This window comes from Martes martes (assembly GCF_963455335.1).
Source record: "Martes martes genome assembly, chromosome: 5".
Taxonomy (NCBI): domain Eukaryota; kingdom Metazoa; phylum Chordata; class Mammalia; order Carnivora; family Mustelidae; genus Martes; species Martes martes.
Genome location: NC_137892.1, coordinates 118,613,971 through 118,635,818, shown reverse-complemented (window position 1 = coordinate 118,635,818; position 21,848 = coordinate 118,613,971). Strand labels below are relative to the sequence as shown.

At 39.5% G+C, this 21,848-nt stretch overlaps 1 protein-coding gene across 1 annotated transcript in view; it reads left to right on the top strand.

The window, feature by feature from the left end:
- SGCD (sarcoglycan delta) overlaps nt 1–19,184 on the top strand; it is a 390,751-nt gene extending 371,567 nt beyond the window's left edge. Inside the window, exons 7-8 of the mRNA XM_080804544.1 lie at nt 17,296–17,419; nt 18,788–19,184. Coding sequence (XP_080660670.1) covers nt 17,296–17,419; nt 18,788–18,961 — 298 coding nt within the window. The 3' untranslated portion in view covers nt 18,962–19,184. The remainder of the gene's footprint in view (nt 1–17,295; nt 17,420–18,787) is intronic.
- The last annotated feature ends 2,664 nt before the right edge of the window (nt 19,185–21,848 follow it).

Genomic DNA, 21,848 nt, shown 5'->3' with positions numbered 1-21,848 from the left:
TGTGATTCTGACTCAATTGAAATTTCTCTGCCATGGCCTCAGCCATGCTCAGCTCCCCCAAAGCAACCACTATAATGGACAAAACCACCACCAACTTTACAACTTTACAAACCCCACCCACCAGCTTTTTCTAAACTGTGTCCCTTTCAAATGTAAGTTTTTCTATGTCATTTATTCCCTCAAACCGAGAACACCCACAGTAATCCTAGGTATTGGTGTTAGCGGGAATATGCTCAGAGAGGCTGGCGTTAACCCTCGTCTATTTGAGATACCACATATATTACTTGGTTTTTATGATGTTTTGAAGGTCGCTCCCTAAAGTAACAAAAGCCATTGTCTCCATTCTCCGAGGATGGGAGCAAAATATGATCTAAAAGCTTGTCTAGGTTTGGAAGTGATTAATGTAGATTCTTATGATGAAGGAAATGAAAACGAGAAATCTGGATAAGTAATCACTGTTTCCACAAAAACAATTTCAACAAAAAATGAGCTTGAAACGGAGAGAACAAACTGATAATGCCAACAGCAAATAAATTATTCTCTGAGTTTTAAAAGCAGACCTTGTGATAGCATTTAAAGTTTTGTGGGGTTTTTTGATTCATGACACTTCTGAATGTAACCAAGGAAGAAAGGGACACAGTTGCTGCACCATGTTTTACAGGTACTTGAAATGGAATTTGAGTAGAGAAGGAAAGGTTACAAATGAATGTAGAAATGTGCCAGGAAATGATGGTTCAATAAAGAAAACATTTCTCCAGGGCTTCATAAACCTAGGAGACACAACCACATTTCTCGTTGTCATGTTCCCTGGGCCACACAAGCACCGTGAAACCACCTCAAAGGGCAACAGAGTCTGGGCACTTTGGAACTCTGGTCCGGAATTTGCTTCATCTCTGGCTATAGAAAGAGAACATTTCAGAGGAAATGTTCACTATGATAGGATGCCACCATTGTTACTTGGTGGAGACAGCTAGTTCTTGCCATGCACCTGCCTAGTCTCACCAGTCAAAACAAGTCCACAGAATCTGACCAGGTTTTCAAATATGTCTTCTGCATTGTGGACAGAACCATTAACTCAGCACTACAGAAATATACTGCCAACGATGACCAAACATACCTCCCACTTTTCTGTCTCTAGCCCTGCAAGTCCACATTTCCACTTCAAATCTCCAACCCCCCAATTCGACATGTCTTTGAGCCACTCCATCATCAAATCCAAGTCACTATCTTCTCCCACCTGGATAACTCCTGTCTGCTGTCTTTGCCATCTTCTTGCCCCTCTACCCCACTTATATCCACTCTGTAGCCATATATGTAAATACTAAAAAAAAAAAAAATGTGTGTGTGTGTGTGTATATATAGTATTAGGGTTCTCTAAATAAACAGAATCAAGAGGAAACACATGTCCTATATTATATCCTATATATTTGATGTATTAACAAAAATTGCTTTGCACGATTATGGAAGCTGAGAAGTTCCAAGACTTGCAGTTAGCAAGCTGGAGACTCAAGACAGTCGGAGGGCAGGAAAATTTCCTTCTTGTTCCATTCAGGTCTTCAGCTGATTAGATGAGGCCCACCCACCTTAGGGAGGGTAGTCTCCTAAGTCTACTGATTTAAATGTTAATCTCATCAGTAACACCCTTACAGACTCAGAATAACATTTGACCAAACTGTCTGGGCATGCCACAGCCCAGTCAAGCTGACTGCAAAATTAACCATCATTGTCATTGTTGCAACATGAACATTTGATCATGTTGTCCATGATCACCCCTACACCACCACCCATGTTCTCCCCTACACCACCTCTCCCGTTTAAATCCTTTATCTCACCATGTTCTGCAAGGTCCTGCCTGACTTACCTCCTCCTATTAATACCACATTCTTTATCAGTCTTCTTAGAATTTCTTTTTACCTAAAAAAAACTATTTTGTCCTTAAAGTCTTTAGGCATGTGGCTCCCTCTGCTTGACACACTCATCTTTCACCAGGCTAACCCCTTCTCATCCTTCAGGTGTCAGCATAAGGCTTCCTAGGCTCAAGCTGTTCCAGGACCTGGTCCGCAGCTATAAGGTCCTTATAACTTCTCCATCAAGGACTCTTCACCACCAGAAACAAGTTGCTTAATGTCTCTCACTCTCCGTAGCACATAAACCCACTAGGGTAAGGATTAGGGCTATCTTGTTTACAACTGTGACCCCAGCATTTTGCATGTATTAGGAAATCAATAAATGTTTGTTAGCCAAATAAGTGAGTCAGTTCTTCATGGACCTTCGAGACCAACCCCAGACTCTACCAGTCTGGGATATAGGCCACTTCACTGTGTCCCCTTAGGCCTAGACTAATAAATGTTTATTAAATATGTCACCACGCTCTACACTGGAAAAGAGGGGCTGATTCAAAAGAATGTTTTTATGATGGTCTGACTTGCCTTTTAGAGAAGCAAACGTCAAAATAGTTTTGCTCTAAAGGACAAAATATCACTGCTTTTCTGAGAGAAATGGCCTTGAGATGAGAATACCCAATCCATTTCTTAAATCTGCAGAGCAGAACCCTAGAATATTCTGCCTAGATTTTTCAACTCAGGGTTTAAAGACAGAGCTATCTCTAAAAATTCAGCAGCTTCATTGGTAAAACTTAAATACCAACTGCAGATATGAGGGGCTTAAATTCAAAGTAACTCACGCAACTTAATAGTAGAGCCTATATAATTAGAAAAGCCCACATTTCTCACTTTTTACAGGTACTTATTTTATTTCTACTAGTTTCTGTACTGCAAGTTAATTCCACTGAGTACAGTGTGTTCAAATCAAAACAGCCATTTAAAATTGTATGATGAGGGGCATGTGGGTGGCTCAGTGGGTTAAAGCCTCTTCCTTTGGCTCAGGTCATGATCCCAGGACCCTGGGATCGAGCCCAGCATTGGGCTCTCTGCTCAGCGGGGAGCCTGCTTCCCTTCCTCTCTCTCTGCCTGCCTCTCTGCCTACTTGTGATCTCTGTCTGTCAAATAAATAAATAAAATCTTTTAAAAAAATAAAAATAAAATGGTATGATGTGGGGTGGATTTATATTGTACTAATTCAGCTAAGTTAGAACTATATTTCCTGGAATTCCCTGCACTGAGTTAGCATGGCTGTGTGAGGCTTGGAGGGTGGAAGGTAAATAGCGGGTATCTTCCTTTTATCCTAGAAAGCCAGTGCAGGGCACCAGGCACTGTTGGAGGTCACCTGCCAGCTCACCCTCTTAGTGTGAGGCAGCAGCCAAGTCTTTAACCCCCTCCAACTCATGCACCAGCTCCATGTTTTGCTTCATAAAGAAGGGCAGCGGCTTTTCCACCACTGAATCAGAACCTTTGAACTGGTACCTGTGACAGCGTCTTACCACTTCTTCCTGGTGGGTTCCAGCTCATCCTCTCCCCCACTTCACATCCATCTTCCCTTGCTGACTGCCTGTCCTGCTGACTTCAGACCCAGGATTAGACACTAAGTCACATTAAATTCCTATAATGTACCGATATATATATTTTATTCACAGAGTTTCTCTTTCTCTGACTGAACTCTGATCAATAAACTTCTAGACGGTTTTCTAGCAAACTGTCAACCCTTAGACCAGATCCGGCTCTTAAAAAGTTGGCGCATTCATGGTATAAAATAGTAATAAGCTACCAAGTTTTAAAGTTGAGGTGATTTCACTCTGCAGTTTGAATTTCCATCTTCTTTTGAAAAATCAGACACTCGGGCCTCTGGTGGAACAGAATGGTAGTCTACGTACCCTGAGCAGCCCGTCCACTGAAAACAACTAAAACTACAACAGAAAAATATCCTTAAAATATTTTAAGTGTGTTGAGCTGGAAATTGGGATTTTCCAGAGTCCAAGAACTAAAATAGCATGGGAACCTAGAGAAATAATCTGAACATCGAGTCCAGCTATAACTTTACAGATTTTGCTAAACTAGATGAAATTCAGCTACAGTTTTAAAGGAAGCAAAATACATCTCAGGGCCCACCTGAAGTGGGTACTCTCATTAGAGACCCACAGTGAAACTCGGACCCCAGTGTACCAAACCCTCAGTGTAATAGAATTCAACCCATGTAGTCTTCACTCGAGCCCTTCCACCCCAAAGACTGCAAGGGAAGTTATGTATTTTGAATCTCAGCATTGAAAGGAAGGGAAAGAAAATATTGCTCCAAAGTTTAGTAACTCCAAATTGGCCCTTACTCTGATTTATAACCTAAATGTATATTACCTGGGTGGTTATAAAACCTCAAGCAAAGAAACTCGTTTACAGTGGGCCCAAACTGATGGTGGCACCAATGATTGATGGAAACAAATGCAAATTCTCTCTAGAGAAAAGCACCCTAAATACAGGTCTCAAGTACTTTCTGCGGATTAAGAGAAATACGAACCTGCAGTTGAAAAATATGAAATACTCAAATAAGGCACCATGAGCAGGAAAAGCAAGCAGGGAAAAAAGGCAGCCAGTGTAGACCAATGGAAGCTTCCAATAGAAGACTTATCAGAGAAAGATATAAAATAAGTATGTTGACTGTGAGTGAAGAAACAAAAGACTGAATTGAAAAAGTAAAATATAAAGCGATAGAAGAATGACAGATAAATAAGAAAATGAAACAATTTTCTGAAATGAAAATATAATCTCAAAAAGTAAAACTCTAATGGATACTAAGAGAAATAGATGAAAAATGAAACATGAACATATACCTGAAAATTATCCTAAAGCAGGGAGACATATATTACAGGAATGCTCTAGAAAGAATGTCTAATTCATGTTTCAGGATAAAAAAAGTAAGAGAATGGAACAAAAACAACTTTCAAAGAATATAAGCTGAGTATTGTCCAGAAGGGATGAAAGACACAAAATTACAAATTTAGAGAGTCCCCCCCCCCCAAATATCAGGTAGAATAAAATGAAATCTACATCTAGACACATCAAAATAACATACCAGAGTACTAAAGATAAAAAGCAGGAGAGAAAAGAATCAGATAGAAGTTCTAGAATTAAAATTAGATTGACAGGGAACCTGGGTGGCTCAGTGGGTTAAAGCCTCTGCTTTCAGCTCGGGTCATGATCCTAGGGTCCTGGGATCGAGTCCCGCATTGGGCTCTCTGCTCGGCGGGGAGCCTGCTTCTCCCTCTCTCTCTGACTGTCTCTCTGCCTACTTGTGATCTCTGTCTGTCAAATAAATAAATAAATAAATCTTTAAAAAAAAAATAAAATAAAATAAAATTAGACTGACAGCTGACTTCATTATTAACCACAACCATGAAAACGAAAATACAAAGGAATATCTTCAATTCCCCAGAGAAAATAACTGTCAACATAGTTGTGCATCTAGCCAAAATACCTCCCACAAGGGAGGGCACAAAAATTAAAGATTTATTCCAGAAAAAAAGCAAAATTAAAGATTTTCCCCAGCAGACCCTCACCAGAGGAAAATAGCAAGGGTGTTTTTTTTTTTTTTTAATGTTAAAAACAAAGACAGTTATCATATGATCCCACTCATATGTGGAATTTAAGAAACAACACAGAGGATCAGAGGAAAGGGAGGGAAAAATAAAACTAATAATAAGACTGAACAGATAAACCTTAAGACACTTTTAATCATAGGAAAGAAACAGGGGTAGGGTAACTGGGTGATGGATATTAAAGAGGGCATGTGATATAATAAGCACTGGGTATTATAGAAGACTGATGAATCACTGAACTCTACCTCTGAAATGAATAATACACTATATGTTAATTAATTGAATTTAAATAAAAAAGAACTTCAATCATGCAAAAAAGTTGAGAGATTAGTAAATGAATCCCCATTTACTCTTAGCTCAGATTTAACAATAATCAGTTAAGTTCATACATTGTGATGTATTAATTATATAATATTTTTATGTCTAAAACAAAAAAAAGATTTTAAGATGACAAAATAAATGAAGAAAGTACAAAATACATGGACATGTAAATGAACACTGTATCAACAGTAATCTTGATGGATTAAAGAATACAAACCAAAATATATAACAATAGGACATCAATCAAGAATAGTGAATTTGGGCTATTAGATTAAAAAAGAAAATCCATTAAAGGTTCAATATTACTAAGATATCAACTCTCCCCAAAATTGATTTATGGGTTCACAGTCCCAATCAAAATCCCAGCAGGCTTTAAAGATTCATATGGAATAGGAAAGAATATAGAATAGCCAAAAGAATCCGTTTTCCTTTTACAAAAGTTAAAGGACTGACACTGCCTGATTTTAAGACTTATTATAAAGTTATGATAATCAAGACAATACGATATTAGCAGGAAGCTAGATAAATAGAACAGAATAGACTTTAGAAATAGATCTACAAATAGATGATAAATGGACTTTCTTTTTTTAGTGTCTTTTTTTTTTTAAGATTTTATTTATTTATTTGACAGACAGAGATCACAAGTAGGCAGAGAGGCAGGCAGAGAGAGAGGAAGGGAAGCAGGCTCCCCGCTGAGCAGAGAGCCCAATGCTGGGCTGGATCCCAGGGTCCTGGGATCATGACCTGAGCCAAAGGAAGAGGCTTTAACCCACTGAGCCGCCCAGGCGCCCAATGGACTTACAACCAAAGGACCAGTGCTCTTCAATGGGGAAAGGGTTATCTTTTCAATAAATGGTGTTGCAGCAACTGGATAAATCTATTGGGAAAGAGAGAACCTCAATACTATTCTTAAAAACTAATTCAAGATGTATCATAAATCTAATATAAAAGCTAAAACTATAAAGCTTCTAGAAGAAAACATAAGAGGCTATCTTTGTGACCTGGGGTAAGTGTTGGTTTATGAGAGATGTCACAAAAAATACTAAATATAAATTCATCAAGAGTCATTGTTTAAGAAAGGGAGGGGGAGGAGAAAAAGGAGAGAAAAGAAAAGCCTAGTCATGGAGTGGGAGAAAAAACTTGATATATACCATACACTATATACCTACCTGAAAAAGAATTTTTACACGAAATATAGCAAATCAATAAAAATACAAATAATCCAACTGCAAAAAAGTTAGGCTTAGGATTTAAACAGAGCCCTCCCAAAAGAACATCTTTGGGGCACCTGAGTGTCTCAGTCAGTTAGGCTTCTGCCTTTAGCTCAGGTATTGATCTCAGGGTCCTGGGATAGAGCCCCCATAGGGCTCCCTGCTTAGTGGGGAGTCTGCTTCTGTCTCTGCCCCCCTCCTCATGCTCTCTCTCTGGCATGCTCTCTCTCTCAAATGAATAAAAATCTTAAAAAAAAAAAAAAAAAGAACATCTTTGAATAGCCAATAAGCACATGAAAAGCTGCCTAACATAATTAGTCATCAGAAAAATGGAAACCATAGTAAAGTACCATTTTCAAGCCATCAGAATAGTTTTACTTCACATAGTTTTACTTGCTTACTAAAAACTTTTTACAAAGTAACGAAAGTTTTACTTTACTATAACCATTGATTGTAGGAATGTAAAATTGTGCAACTGTCTTGGGAAAGAGTTTGACAGTTTCTTACTGTATTTTTCTACTGCTACATAGCCTATTACCCTAAAATTTAAAAGCCTAAAGCAACAGACATTTATTTGCTCATAGTTTCTGTGGATCAGAAATCTGATTGCAACTTAGTGATGATGCCTCTGACTCAAGATTCATGTGAGGCTGCAATTAAACTGTTGCTTCAGAGCTGTATCTCTTTGAATACTTGACTTGAGGAGGATCCATTTCCAAACACACTCCTGTGGCTGTTGGCAACATTCATTTTCCTGTAGACTGTGAGACTGAGGGTCTTGATTCCTCATAAACTAATGGGCTTCCTCAGTTTCTTAGGTATCTTCATCGGACAGCTCTCAAGATGGCAGCTTGTATCCCTCAGAGTGGGGGTGGGGAGAGAGAGCACAAACCCAAGATGGAAGCCATAGCCTCTTTACAACCTAGTCTCATAACATGTCATCACTTTTCGTAGTCTACTTATGTAGAAGCAAGTTACTACAACCAGCTCATTCTAAGGAGAAAATCATATAAGGGCATAAGTATCAAGAGGCAAGGATCATGAGGAGCCATCTTAGATGGCCTTATCAAACTTGTTAAACACACACCTATCCTATAGCCTAGTTATTCCACTAATAGCTACTGAAGAGAAAGGAATTCTTTATTCTCAAAGAGATCGGTATGATAATGTTCATGGTAGTCTGTGCAAAACTGCCCCAAACTGGAAACAACCAAATAGTGACTAATAGGAGACTGGATAAAGGGTACAGACTTGCAGCTCTAAGCTGTAATTTCAGTAAGATGAGTAAGTTTTAGAGATCTAATATACAGCATGGTGACTATATAATAATGTATTGTATATTTGAAATTTGCCCTGAGAGTACATCTTAAATGTTCTTAGAACAGTAGGGGAAAAGGGAAATATGTAGGTGATGGATATGTTAATTAGCTTAACTGGGAGATTCATTTCATAATGTATATGCATATCAAAATGTCATGTAAAGAACTACAAAAACAACCAGAGAACAATTAACAAAATGGTAATAAGTACATACCTATTAATAATTACTTTAAATGTAAATGGTCTAAATACTACAATCAAAGGACAGAGTGGTACAATGAATAAAAAATTAAGACCCATCTATTTACTGCCCACAGAGACTCACTTTAGATGTAAAGACACATACAGATTGTAAATCAAAGATTGGAAAAATATAGTCCATGCAAATTAAAATTTAAAAAAAGAAGCCAAGGTAGCAGTCTTTATATCAGACAAAATAGACTTTAAAACAAAGACTGCAACAAAAGACAAAGAAGAGCATTACATAATTAAAAAGGGGTCAATCCAACAAGAAAATATAACAATTATAAGTATCTGTGCATCCAACATAGGAGCACCTAAATATATAAGCAAATATTAACAGAAATAAAGGGAGAAATAGACAGTAATACAATAATAGTAGGGCACTTTAATGGCCCCACTTACATCAGTGGATAAATCATCCAGGCAGAAAATCAAGAAGGAAACAGTGTCTTTGAATGACACATTAGATCAGATGGGCTTAACAGCTATATACAGAACATCCCATCCAAAAACAACAGAATACACATTCTTTTCAAGTGCACATAGAATATTCTCCAAGATAGATCACATGTTAGGACACAAAACAAGTCTTCATAAGTTTAAGAATCATTGAAATCATAGCATTCATCTTTTTTTATCACAATTTCTAATATAAAACTAGAAATCAATCACCACACACACACACACAAAAAACCTTGAAAAAAACACAAACATACATAAGCTAAACAACATGCTACCACACAGCCGGTGGATCAATGAAGAAATCAAAGAGGAAATCAAAAACATATGGAGACAAATGAAAATGAAAACACAATGCTCCAGAATCTTTGGAACACAGCAGAAGTTCTAAGTGGGCAATTTATAGTGATACAAGCCTACCTCAAGAAATAAGAAAAGTCTCAAACAATTTAACCCTACACCTAAAGGATTTAGAAAAAAGAACAAAGCTCAAGGTTAGTAGAAGGAAGGAAATAATAGAGAGCAGAAATAAATGAAATAAAGACTGAAAAAAATAATCAAAATTGATAAACCTTTAGCCAAACTCATCAAGAAAAAAAGAGGGCACAATTGAAATCAGAAATGAAACAGAAGTAACAATCAAGGGACGCCTGGGTGGCTCAGTTGGTTAAGCGGCTGCCTTCGGCTCAGGTCATGATCCCAGCGTCCTGGGATCGAGTCCCACATCGGGCTCCTTGCTCCGCGGGGAGCCTGCTTCTCCCTCTCCCTCTGCCTCTGCCTACCACTCTGTCTGCCTGCGCTCGCTCGCTCTCTCTAACAAATAAATAAATTTAAAAAAATAAAATTAAATTAAAAAAAAAAAGAAGTAACAATCAACACCACAGAAATACACAGGATTATGAGACTACCATGAAAAATTATATGCCAACAAAGTGGACAACCTGGAAAAAATGGATAAATTGCTAGAAAAATATAACCTTCCAGAACTGAATCAGGAAGAAATAGAAAATCTGAACAAAATGAAATTGTATCAGTAATGAAAAAACTCCCAATGAGCCAAAGTCCAGAACTCAGTGAATTCACGAGGTGAATTCTATGAAACATTTAAAGAAAAGTTAATACTCATTCTCCTCAAACTATTAAAAAAACAGAAGAGGAAGGAAAGCTTCCAAATACACTTTTAAAGGCCAACATTACCCTGAATACCACAACCAAAGACGCTGCAAACAAACAAACAAACAAAACCAGAAACACACAAAAAAACTATAGGCCAATACCCCAATGAACAGAGATGCAAAAATCCTGAACAAGATATTAGCAAACCACATTTGATAGTACACTAAAAGGATAACTCATAATGATCAAGTGAGTTTTATTTCTGGGAATGCAAGGAGATTCAGTATTCATAAATCAGTCAATGTGATACACCACATCAATAAAACAAAAAGTAAAAATCATCTTATCCTAATAGATAGAGAAAAACCTGTGACAAAATTGAACGTCCTTGATAAAAACTCTCAATGAAGTGGTTTTAGAGGGAACATTTCTCAGCATAATAAAGGCCATATATTAAAAACCCATAGCTAATACTGTCCTCAATGGTGAACAACTGAGAGCTTTTCCTATAAGATCAGGAAAAAAACAAAGATGCCCACTCTCACCACTTTTACTGAACATAGTACTAGAAGTTCTAGCCACAGTGGTCAGATAAAAAAAAGAAGTGAAATGTATCCATACTGTTAAAAAAATATATTATTTGCAAATGACATGAAACTGTACATAGAAAACCCTAAAGACTCTACCAAAAAACTATCAGAAGCACAAAACAGATTATCAATAAAGTTTCAGGATACAAAATTAACATACAGGAATCTAGTGCATTTCTATACCCTAAAAATAGAAGAGAAATGAAGAAAACAATTCCATTTACAATTGTGCCCAAAAAATATATATCTATAAGAATCAACAAAGGAGGTGAAAAACTATACTCTGAATACTATAAAACACTGATAAAAGAAATCAAACATGACACAAAGAGAAAGACATACTATGTTCATGGATTGGAAGAATTTATATTGTTAAAATGTCTCTACTACCCAAAGTAATCTACAGGTTTGGTGTGGTCCGTTTGAAAATACCAACAGCATTTTTTTTCAGAACTAAAAGAAATAATTCTAAAATTTGTATGGAATCACAAAAGACACTAAATACTCAAACCAATCTTAAGAACAATACAGCTATAAGTATCGTAATTCCAAATTTCAAGAAATACCATAAAGCTGTAGTATTCAGAGCACTATGGTATTGGCACAAAAATAGACACATAGATCAATGGAACAGAATAGAGAGCCCAGAAATAAACCCATACTTACATGGCAAATTAATCTATGACAAAGGAGACAAGAATATACAATGGGGAAAAGACAGACTCTTTAACAAACGGTGCTGGGGAAACTGGACAGTTTCATGCACATTAACAAACTAAACCACTTTCTTACAGCATACACAAAAATAAAATGGACTAAAGCCCTAAATGTGAGACATAAAACCATAAAAATCCTAGAAGAAGACATAAGTAGTAATTTTCTTGAAATCAGCTTTACTAACATTTTTCTAGCTATGTCTCCTCAATGCCAAAGAAACAAAAGCAAAAATAAACTGTTGGGACTATGTCAAACTAAAAAGCTTTTGTGCAGAGGAAACCATCAACAAAATGAAAAGGCAACTTAATGAGTGGGAGAAGATATTTGCAAATGATACGTCTGATAAGAGGTTAATATCTAAATATATAAATAAGCAATTCAATACCAAAACAAAACAAAATAACCCAATTTAAAAAATGAGCAGAGTACCTGAATAAACATTATTCCAAAGAAGACATACAGATGGTCAATAGTCATGTGAGAAATATTCAACATGACTAATCATCAGGAAATGCAAATCAAAAGCACAATGAGATATTGCCTTATACCTATCAAAACACTAGAGTCAAAAAGACAAGAAATAACAACTGTTGGCAGAATGTGGAGAAAAAGGTAAGACATTCATGAAGACCAAGGTAAGAGGACTTGCCTTATGAGATAGAGGACTTTAAAAGTCTTTGAAAACTGTAATAAGGAAGCTAAAATAACTAATTATTGTCACAGGGATATACAAATAAAATAGTGAAACAGACTAGAAAACCCCCAAAGAGACCCATAGGTATATGGCGATGCCATACGACAGAGCCAAATAAGGTGTTTTCAATGTATGATAATATCATGGATCTGCATCTGTTTCAACCCCAACCTCAGACCATACACAAAAAGTAATAGCTGATGAATCAGAGACTTAATGAAAAAGCAAAACCTGAATGTGAAAACAGCCTATTAGATCTTTATGGCCTCAATGTATGGAAGGATTGCTCAAATAAGACTCAGAAAACACAAACCCTAGAGAAAAGATCATAATTTATCATTAAAATGCAAAACTTCATTCTTAAAAAGATGCTAAGCACAGACTGAAAAGACACAACCACAGACTCAAACAAGAAATTCTAAGTACATAGAACTGCTAAATAATTATTTTTCAGAATATAAAGTATTGTTAAAATTCACACACGCAGAGTAACAACAATAAAAATAATTAAAATGGACAAAAGACATTTCACTGAAGGAGAATCCCAAATGATTTACAGACAAATGAAAAGATGCTTAACTCCATTACTAATCTGGGAAATGCAAATTTAAAAAAGACAATAGCATGCCATTTCACACTCATGTCACACTAAAACATTATCAAATGCTAGCAAGAGAGTAGAATATCCAGAACTCTATATACTACTAGTGGGAACTATATACAGTACACTGGTGTGCACAACTTACATCTAATAAAGCCATAGTTATGCATACTCTAGAAGCCAGCAATCCCACTCCACATTTTCCTAAAGAAAATTACACATGGGCACCAGGAACCACATGCAGAATATGTGTAGATGCACTGTTTATAGAAACAAAAACCTGGAAGCACCCCACATGTCCAACAGAGGGATGGACAAATCACAATAGAGAATGCCCAGGAGACTGAATACATTACCGCTATGTACTACCACATGGAGGCATCTCAGGAATCCAATGTTGAGGGCAGAAAAGTCACTGGAGAATACGTAAGTGGAATTGCTCTACGTCAAGTTCAAAAACACACGGTGGTTAACAATGCATTGTATAAAGAGGCAAACCTATAGTGATATTATAACAGGAAGCAAGAAAACAGTCAACACAAAATTCATAATAGTAGTAACTCTGGAGAAAAGGAAGTGGTGGGAAGAGGAAAAAGAGCTCCAATGATGACCAAGGTCATCAGTAACCAGCTGAATTTAGAATAGAAGCTGCCCCCTGTAGAAAGCCTTTCCATCACTTGCCATGCATTGTTGTCCAGAGACTTGTTTTCCTCACAGCTTCCGTATGGGTCACTAATTTACAGCACCTGTCTCGTCTTTGTGGGCACCTCAGCTCATGACCTTTGCTTTAAAACAATGGTTCTCAAAGTCTGGTTCCAGAACCAGCATCTTCAACCTGCCACACCTGCAGGTGTTTAGACGCCTCTCTAGACCTCCAGTATCCAAACTCTGGGGGTGGAGGCCCACAGTCTGTGTTTTAACAAGCCCTCCGGGGGATTCTGATACTCACTTTGAGAGCTCTTGCCCAGCCCCTGGATCTCCGTGCCTGGCTGTAGTTCCATTTTGCGTCTTTTTCGGTCCTGCCATAAGAGGGCAGCACTTTCTTCTAACGGAAGCAGCAGTCCTTTTCAAGACCCTGCAGGACCCTCACCTGCCCCCATCAGAAGGGAGCCTCCTCCCATTTTTTTTCTTGCTCAAGGTCGTTTTAGCCATTGTGCTGTGACTGGTTATCTAGGGTCAGAAGTTGACATCACAAGCTCCATGCAGGCCCCACAGGGCTCTTGTAGCTTTTTTCCACAATGGAAATATTAACATTAACAATAAGGAGTATCTACCTTAATAAACTATTAAGTCTACCTAACAGCCAAGGATGTTTAAGGTAGGCTGGGAAACAGAATGCAGTTACCTTTTTGCCTCTGCTTCCAGAACACTGTCATTTCTCCCTTACTGTAGCTTTCACAGTAGGAGACAGTTTCAGAGAAGCTCTAATTCTCGGCTCCCTTGTACTTCCAAGGCTGAAAGAGGGAAAAAGACTGAGTCCCCTTCTCTGTCCCTGGAGCCCTCCTGCTGATCTCAGAGTCCGCAGGAAGTGAACAAGAGTAAAATGAATTCTAATGCCTGTCTAAAATGCCGGTGCTTTATCTGATGAAGTTCTCCTAGCTCCTAGCTCCAGACATATTTTTTTTTTTCCTATGTCAAGCTCTTTTTAACCCCAGCTATCTTTTTGTATGAATCATTCCGTTTGATTGCTATATACCAAATATGAACGCATGCACCCTCTCCTGAATTTGATGTCACTGGTGTCAGTCGTTTAAGGTTTGAGAAATAGTGCATACTGGAAAGTCTGCGTCACTGAGCCTTACACAGGACCATCACCCTACCCTTACTGACAGATACTGGTTTTGGAAATATAGGCGCTAATTCCATGAAAAGGTGGCCTTTACCTACAAAGAACCTTTCCTGATAGACGGGAAAGAAGTCCAGTTTTTCTGGAAGTGGTAAGTTACAGTGGACAACATACTGGCTAAACCTGGGTTCGAATCTTGCCTCTGCCCTTTTACTAGATGTACAACCCTGGGCAAGTCTCCTACCTCTGTGTCCTTGTGGGCACAATCAAGACTAAGAGTACCAAAGTCAGAGGATTTTTGTGAGGAATAAATGAGATAATACATATAAAGCTCCTGGCATGGTGTGTGTCACCTACTGAGAAGAGAAGGGATATATTCCCAATGTACTTCAGGAAACAGACCCATGTGTGAAGTACACCGGGAGAAAGGAAGAACAAGACATGAAATGTGGGAGGCACTCAAATAGTCCAGGTTAGAAATGAGTTAGTACACTGAGTAGGGAGAAGTTGTAAGTTAACTGGTCAAGTAAGAGAGGAAAGAAGGAAGAAGGTGAAAGAGAAGATGGCAAGAGGACTGTCACCTGGGGAGGGTGGATGACAGCAGTGCCATTGAGAAAGAGGATGAACATAAAATCTTAAAAAAAGAAAGGGTGTGTGTGTGTGTGTGTGTGTGTGCCTGGATGGCTCAGTCATTAAGTATCTGCCTTTGGCTCAGGTCTTGGTCTCAGGGTCCTGGGATCAGAATACCTGCTCCGCAGGAAGCTTATGTTCCCTTTTCCACAGGAAGCCTGTTCTTCCTCTCCCCCTCCTCCTGCTTGTGTTCCCTCTCTTGCTGTGTCTCTCTCCGTCAAGGAAATAAGTAAAATCTTAAAAAAAAAAAAAAAAAAAAAAAGAGTGAACAAAGTTGGAGCGGAGGAGAAATATTACCGGAAGAGAAACTTACGCCATAAAGGGCAAGGTATCAACATGAGTAAAAACCGAAAATGCAGGATAAACTGTGTAAGCCAGCCAGACTTTATGGGAGAGAAACAAAGAAAATAGCACAAAAGCACCCTCATGTTTCAAAAGTGAGAGGATCACGAGCACAGGAGGAGTTGAGCTGAGCTGGATGAAGGTCTGAGCAAGACTATGCCGCTCAGACGTCACTCCCTCTTGCTCCTGTATCAAGACCTCCCTCCCCCACGTGTGCTGATGTTAGAGGCAGACCCACCCCAGCTCAGCACCCACTTGGTGAAGGTCCTGTGAGGAGCCAGTAGGGACAGGGGGATTTTTGCCATCACAAAGGGTGAGGTCAGAAAGGAAAGAATGAGTTCAGCAGACGCTCAAGCCAATCTTTCACCAGGGCTATAGACCTGTCACTCCTCTTTAGGACTCTGGTTGAGTCACGGCAGGGAAAATGCAAACACAATGGAGAAGCGTGGAAGAATTGTCTCTTGGCACCTGTGGGATGGGGCTTGGGATCACTCGGTGGTGGTGTCCCTACTGGTCAGCTCGTTCTTCCTGCCACTTACTGAAACCCGAGAAGGTTGGCAAGGAGTGGTGGGAGCAGAATGGGGAGCCAGCAGTTGGCAGAGAAGATGTTGTTCCTCGTTAACAAGTTCTAACCATCCAGAAGTTGGGGACCCAGAAATAAAACACAGGAAACTCATCAGAATCAGAGCTGTTTGAGAGTCATGCTGAGGTCTGTGCTTCCTAAGTTAGGATACCTTCTTTGTGAACAGAGAAGGGGATCCTCGTCCACTGCTGTTTGACAATAGTATTAAAATCTAGACTATTCAGGGGATGGTTAATGTTTTTTACATAAATGGATTAGGCAAGGATCTTTCTAAGGAGTATTAGCCTGTTTTGCTATCATAATTAACATGGAGTGAAGCTGATTCACCTTCTCTCCTTTTTAAGTTACATATAAGAAAATCCACTCTTTGGGGGTACAGTTATGTGAATTTTCACAAACACAGAGGGCCCTGTAACCGGCACTGCAGTCAAGATACACAAGTCGTATCACCAAAACCTCTCCTCATGCTGCCCGTTTGCCCTCAAATTCCTTACCCTCTCCATCCCCCACAACCAATGCTCTTCTCCTCCTTCTTTTGACAACCAGTTGGTAAGGCCTGAAATTTCTTTATGATTTGCTGGTATAATAACACCAACAGCAGTCATGGCAATAGTTAATACATATAATGCATTTCCAATGTGCCAAGCACCATTTGAGACACTTTATAGATGAGAAAACTAAGCCTTTGAGAACTTCTGGAAAGGGAAGAAGAGTCTTGTCAGGTCACAATGTGGCAGCCCCAGTGCTGACATTAGGCCTGCCTAACTCCTAGGTCCCTTTTTTAAACTCTATCTGATTCTGCTTCTTTCTTCGAAGTAGAAGGAATATCTACCAATTTGAGAAAGCACAGTTGAGACCCAGGATCACTTTACTCTAAAAATAAACAAAACTTACATAAGAATTTGGTTCATTATACCAATAGAGCAATAATTGAGTTGGTGTAAGAGAAAATGAAGCCAAGATCCTAGAAGACCTTCCCAGCAATCTTTTCGACATGGAATGAAGATAAAGCCCAGATAGGTAACTTCTTCCCTGATCAATTTGACCGGGTTTGTAAAGCAAAGCTGAAAGCTTTCCTGATCAAATATTGAAATGCCGTTTTGGGTCAATGCTCTGAGCAGCAACTTCCTCTCAAATTTACCAAAAGAAAAAAAAAAAAGTGAACTGGGGTTTTTAATCTTCATCTTGTGGGTATTTCAGGTTGGAGTCCCCGACCCGGTCTCTGGTGATGGAAGCCCCCAAAGGAGTGGAAATTAATGCAGAAGCCGGCAATATGGAAGCCACCTGCAGAACCGAGCTGAGGTTGGAGTCCAAAGACGGAGAGGTAGGGGCAAGACGGATGCAGGTCCGGAGAGACACAGAGCCAACGAGCCAACCTTCCCCACAACTTTCCCAGACTCCCTTAGCACCAAAGTTGATCCTACCTTTCTCACAAGAGGAGCCAATCAGAAGGTTTCATGTCTGGAGCAGATATGTTAAACAGCACAGTTGTAAGCCTAACCCACTACATGTAAGAGTGAGGATTCAGTATTTATAAAGTGCTGAGGTAATAGCATGTACTACAAGGACAGAATTATGCACTTGGCTATGGAAATGAATACGGTTTCTGAATTCTTTTCTCACCCAAAAGCAAGATTTAGGTAACCAGCCTAATGAAGTTATACATCGCATGTATCTGGCTCAAGCTGAACGTGATTTGCTTGTAGTCCTTTTTAAATTTTACCTTGTACATTTCTACTTTGAGAATGAAGAGTGGGAGCCAGTAGCTATCCCCAGTCAGGACAAGGCAAAACTAAAACAGGGTAGGAGCAGGCAACGAGAGGAGGGAGAACTGCTCATATTCCTTCTTCTACCCAATATAATCCCACTTTGGTGAACAGAATACCTAGCTGCATACGCTTGTGTAGGCAAGGTAAGCCGAACCCCCAGGAGAAGAGGATTACACTGCAGACTTTTAAAAATGTCTTCATCATGTTCAGAAGTGAACCCTTCCGTTTAAGAGTTTTTAAATGGAGGAAAAAATGGTATATATTTTTTAAAGCAAACCTGTGTTCCACTTTTCATATCTGCTCAGAGGTTATCCATCTCCACCTGCTTGTGTGAACCAAATCCACCTCTTGATTGGTCATTTGTTATATTTGTTTTAAAAGAGCTTGTCAGATAAAGCATTCACTTATCAAAATGGTCTCTTCAAACAGCCCCAAACTCCAAATCACACACATTTAGAAATAGTGACTACATTACCTATGCAGATTATAGCTCTCAGAATCCAGATTCCAGAGGAACTGATTATAATCTTAACAGTCATTTAAGCCTGGAAAGTACTGCATATTCGCAAAGTCTTCCCAGGCACACAGACCTAGCTGAGGGTCTGAAGACCCCAGAGTAAAGATACGGTTAACCCGGCATTTCCAAATTCATTTCACTCTGGGATTCAATTCATCATCTGCATGATATACCTTTGCACACGCTTTTGCTAATATAGAACAGCGCGACATTGTCTTGGTAGAATGTAAGCTTCTATGAGGGTAGAGACTTTATCTGTCATGTTCAATGCTGAATTCTCAGTGCCTAGAATACTCATCACATAGTAGGTGCTCATTTAGGTTGAACATTCATCTCCTGTCTCTAAATGTCAAGAGAATAGATGGCAGCTTCTAACTACTCTTTCCTTCCTATTCGCTCTCTTTAGATTAAGTTAGATGCTGCGAAAATCCAACTACCTAGACTGCCTCACGGATCCTACACGCCTACAGGAACGAGGCAGAAGGTCTTCGAGATCTGCGTCTGCGCCAATGGGAGACTATTCCTGTCTCAGGCAGGAGCTGGTTCCACTTGTCAGATAAACACAAGTGTCTGCCTTTGAGAGACCATCCATAGTGGACGGCAGTCGGCAGTCGGCAGCAGAAAGGCCGTTTTTGGCTTTAGACCCTGGCTGCCAGCTATTTTTACTAGAACACAGAAAGCCTATCAAAGACCTTGTGCGTGTGTGTGTGCGTGCGTGCGTGTGTGTGAGTGTGTGTGTGTATGCGTGTGGGTGGATATAAATATATATAAATATATATAAATAAATATATATATCCTCTGTATAAAATGAGGTTTCAGTACAAAAGGAACCATGGGTGACCCTGTGATACACCGTCATTTCCATGTCAACCCCACCACCTACATGATAAGATCAAAAAACACTGCTGCAGGCCCAACATTCCTCACACCCTTCCAAATCACACAGTGTATCAAACACTTAACCGAATATTCACCAACATGTTTGAGGAGCCACATGTCTTCCCCTTTAGTGTCATTACAGGGCAGTGATGGCGGGAATCTCCAAGTCACGCTCGAGCAGTGAGACCCTTGTATTGAAATAGACATTTCATTTCATTTTTAGCTTTAGGAAGGCTGGCCCACATTCCCCTTTTCAAGCAAGGGATGGGGCAGTGCCACAGAAACACAAAAGGGCTGTTTTCCCTTCACGGCCAAATGTACTGGGGCTTTTGTAGTTGCATGAATGTGGAGGATGAATTTCAGCGAAGTTTAAACTGCTCACCCAACTCCTGCTAGCCTCCTTCAAAAATCACGTATTATCCCACAGTCAAAATAGGAGTTGTAAATCAGCACAAAATAGGATAACAGCTGCTCCTCAGTCGGCTGGAAGCAACTCCGTGGCCTGACAGGCAAAGAATACATGGGTGGTGTGTCTCTGTTTAAAGAAGAAAACGGCTCCAAGTCTGTTTCATCCTCACTTCTAACTTTATCCAACAGACTCCAGCCCCAAGTGATCGGGTCCATCAAAATCGTTAAGAGAGGAACCCCTACCTGAAGAGAAGCCATTGAGGGACAGAAACCTAATTAAGAACAGCATAGAAAACCTAATTAATTTTTCTATGTATCCCGGGATTGGTAGGTAGTTTGGAGACTTGCCTTTTCTTTCTAAAGGCATGCACAAACTCTGGCTTCCGTCTTCTTATATATATATATATGTTTGTTGGGCTATTCATATTCCTAAGGCCACCGTTATGTTTTCTCCAAGAATAGTGACCCAAGAATCACAGATCTGAAATGCATGCCCCCAGAAATGGTGACTGGAAATTACTATAAACTGAGTCACCCGTCTCTCTCCGACTCGCTGTGTTCCCACGGCCCAGCAGCATCATGACTCGATACGTGGAAGCAGCTCCCTGGTTCCCGCCATCAGCTACCTCTCATCCCTCCACCTTCATCATCGTGCTCCAGGGTCACCCTGGCCAGCTCTTGTGCTGGGACAGGGGATTACACCATCTCTGTTCAAAGAGGGGGAAATGTGCCTATGCCTTAAGTCAATGCACTCAGCAAGGAGAAGCACATCCTGTTTATCTTGTTACAACTGTAGTTTATTTTGGGTGATTGGAGGGGAATGGTTCAGTCGTGAGTGGGCCTCTTAAAAGCTAGTAGACAAACCAAGTGGCTGACAGAAGTGGCCTCTCAGGAGCCCAAATGGAGTCATAACTGGCTTAGACAGTCCCGGACGCCATTTGCCAAGCAGGGGCCCCACGATCCTAAATGAGGTTGTATTTGTAGGCCCGAATGACATTTGTGTTTTCTTCAAGGTTTTAATTTTTCTTACTTCACAAGTGGGGGAAGATTTGTCATAGGAAATGAATAACAGATTTGATGTTTTTGAGAAGACGCTCCAGCATCAGGCTGAGGTTTGCATACAAAGGATATAAAAGTAAGCTGTGTGTTGCTTAGTCACTTAGAAGCGGGTGGGGGCCAAAGAGGGGGGAGGTTTCCTAGCCTGACCAGCAGCCCTGCTGGCTTCCAGACCCTATATTCCCTCCAATCACTCCTCCTCCGTATCCTGTGTAGAAGAATTGAGTTGTTCAAGGGCAAGACTACTTAGTTTGTAGCACTAGAGGCTAAAAAGGAAAACCCTAAAAAGGTGTCAAGTTGCTTTGGATTGGCATTATTTATATCCTGTAGGATCCTACTGCTAGCATCTGCGTGTACTACATACAGGGTTTTGCCAAATAGGAGAGCCACCCCCCCACCCCCACTTGGCTATGAGGAACATCTTCCCCATGTCATTCAGACAAACAGTAGTAGCTGTGAGGCCCTCTGTGGCTAAATACCTTAACACAAAATGTTTTTAAGCAGAAAGACCATCTTTGGGTTTTGCCATCCCAAGTACAGAATCTGTGGATGACAAGAAAACAAAAGGTTCCCTAAACCTCTTTCTTCTGATTTTGTTCTAATCATCATAGGAAAATCTGAGATCAGAACCTTGGGGAATTTATGCCAATAAAACATAGTGATGTGATCCCAGTTGCAGAATTCAATCCTAAAGGGAATCAGATCACAAATAGGAAAAAATAATAATAATAGCAAACCAAGAATGAAATCAAGCACCTATGGGGAACAGACGTGATAAAAAAAAATTCTGATTTTCATTTGTACTAAGTGACTACAAAATACCAGGTAATAGGCAGGAAACCTGGCATGGACTAAATTATGTATTTCAGGTCAGACTACAGAAATCAGTAAAATGCATTCAAAGTTCCTGAATGTACATTTTGTTCTCCCAACTTCCTCCAACTAGAATATTTGTCCATGGTCATAAGAGAAAGTTTTAATTCTGGGGAAAAAAAATCTTTTACATTAAAATTCGATAAACTTTCATTTTAAAAGGTGAGATTCTTTCTAATCTTTATATATAATATCTTCTAGACAATCACACTCCAGCATATTAAACAGCAGGTGGCATGACAAAAGAGTTC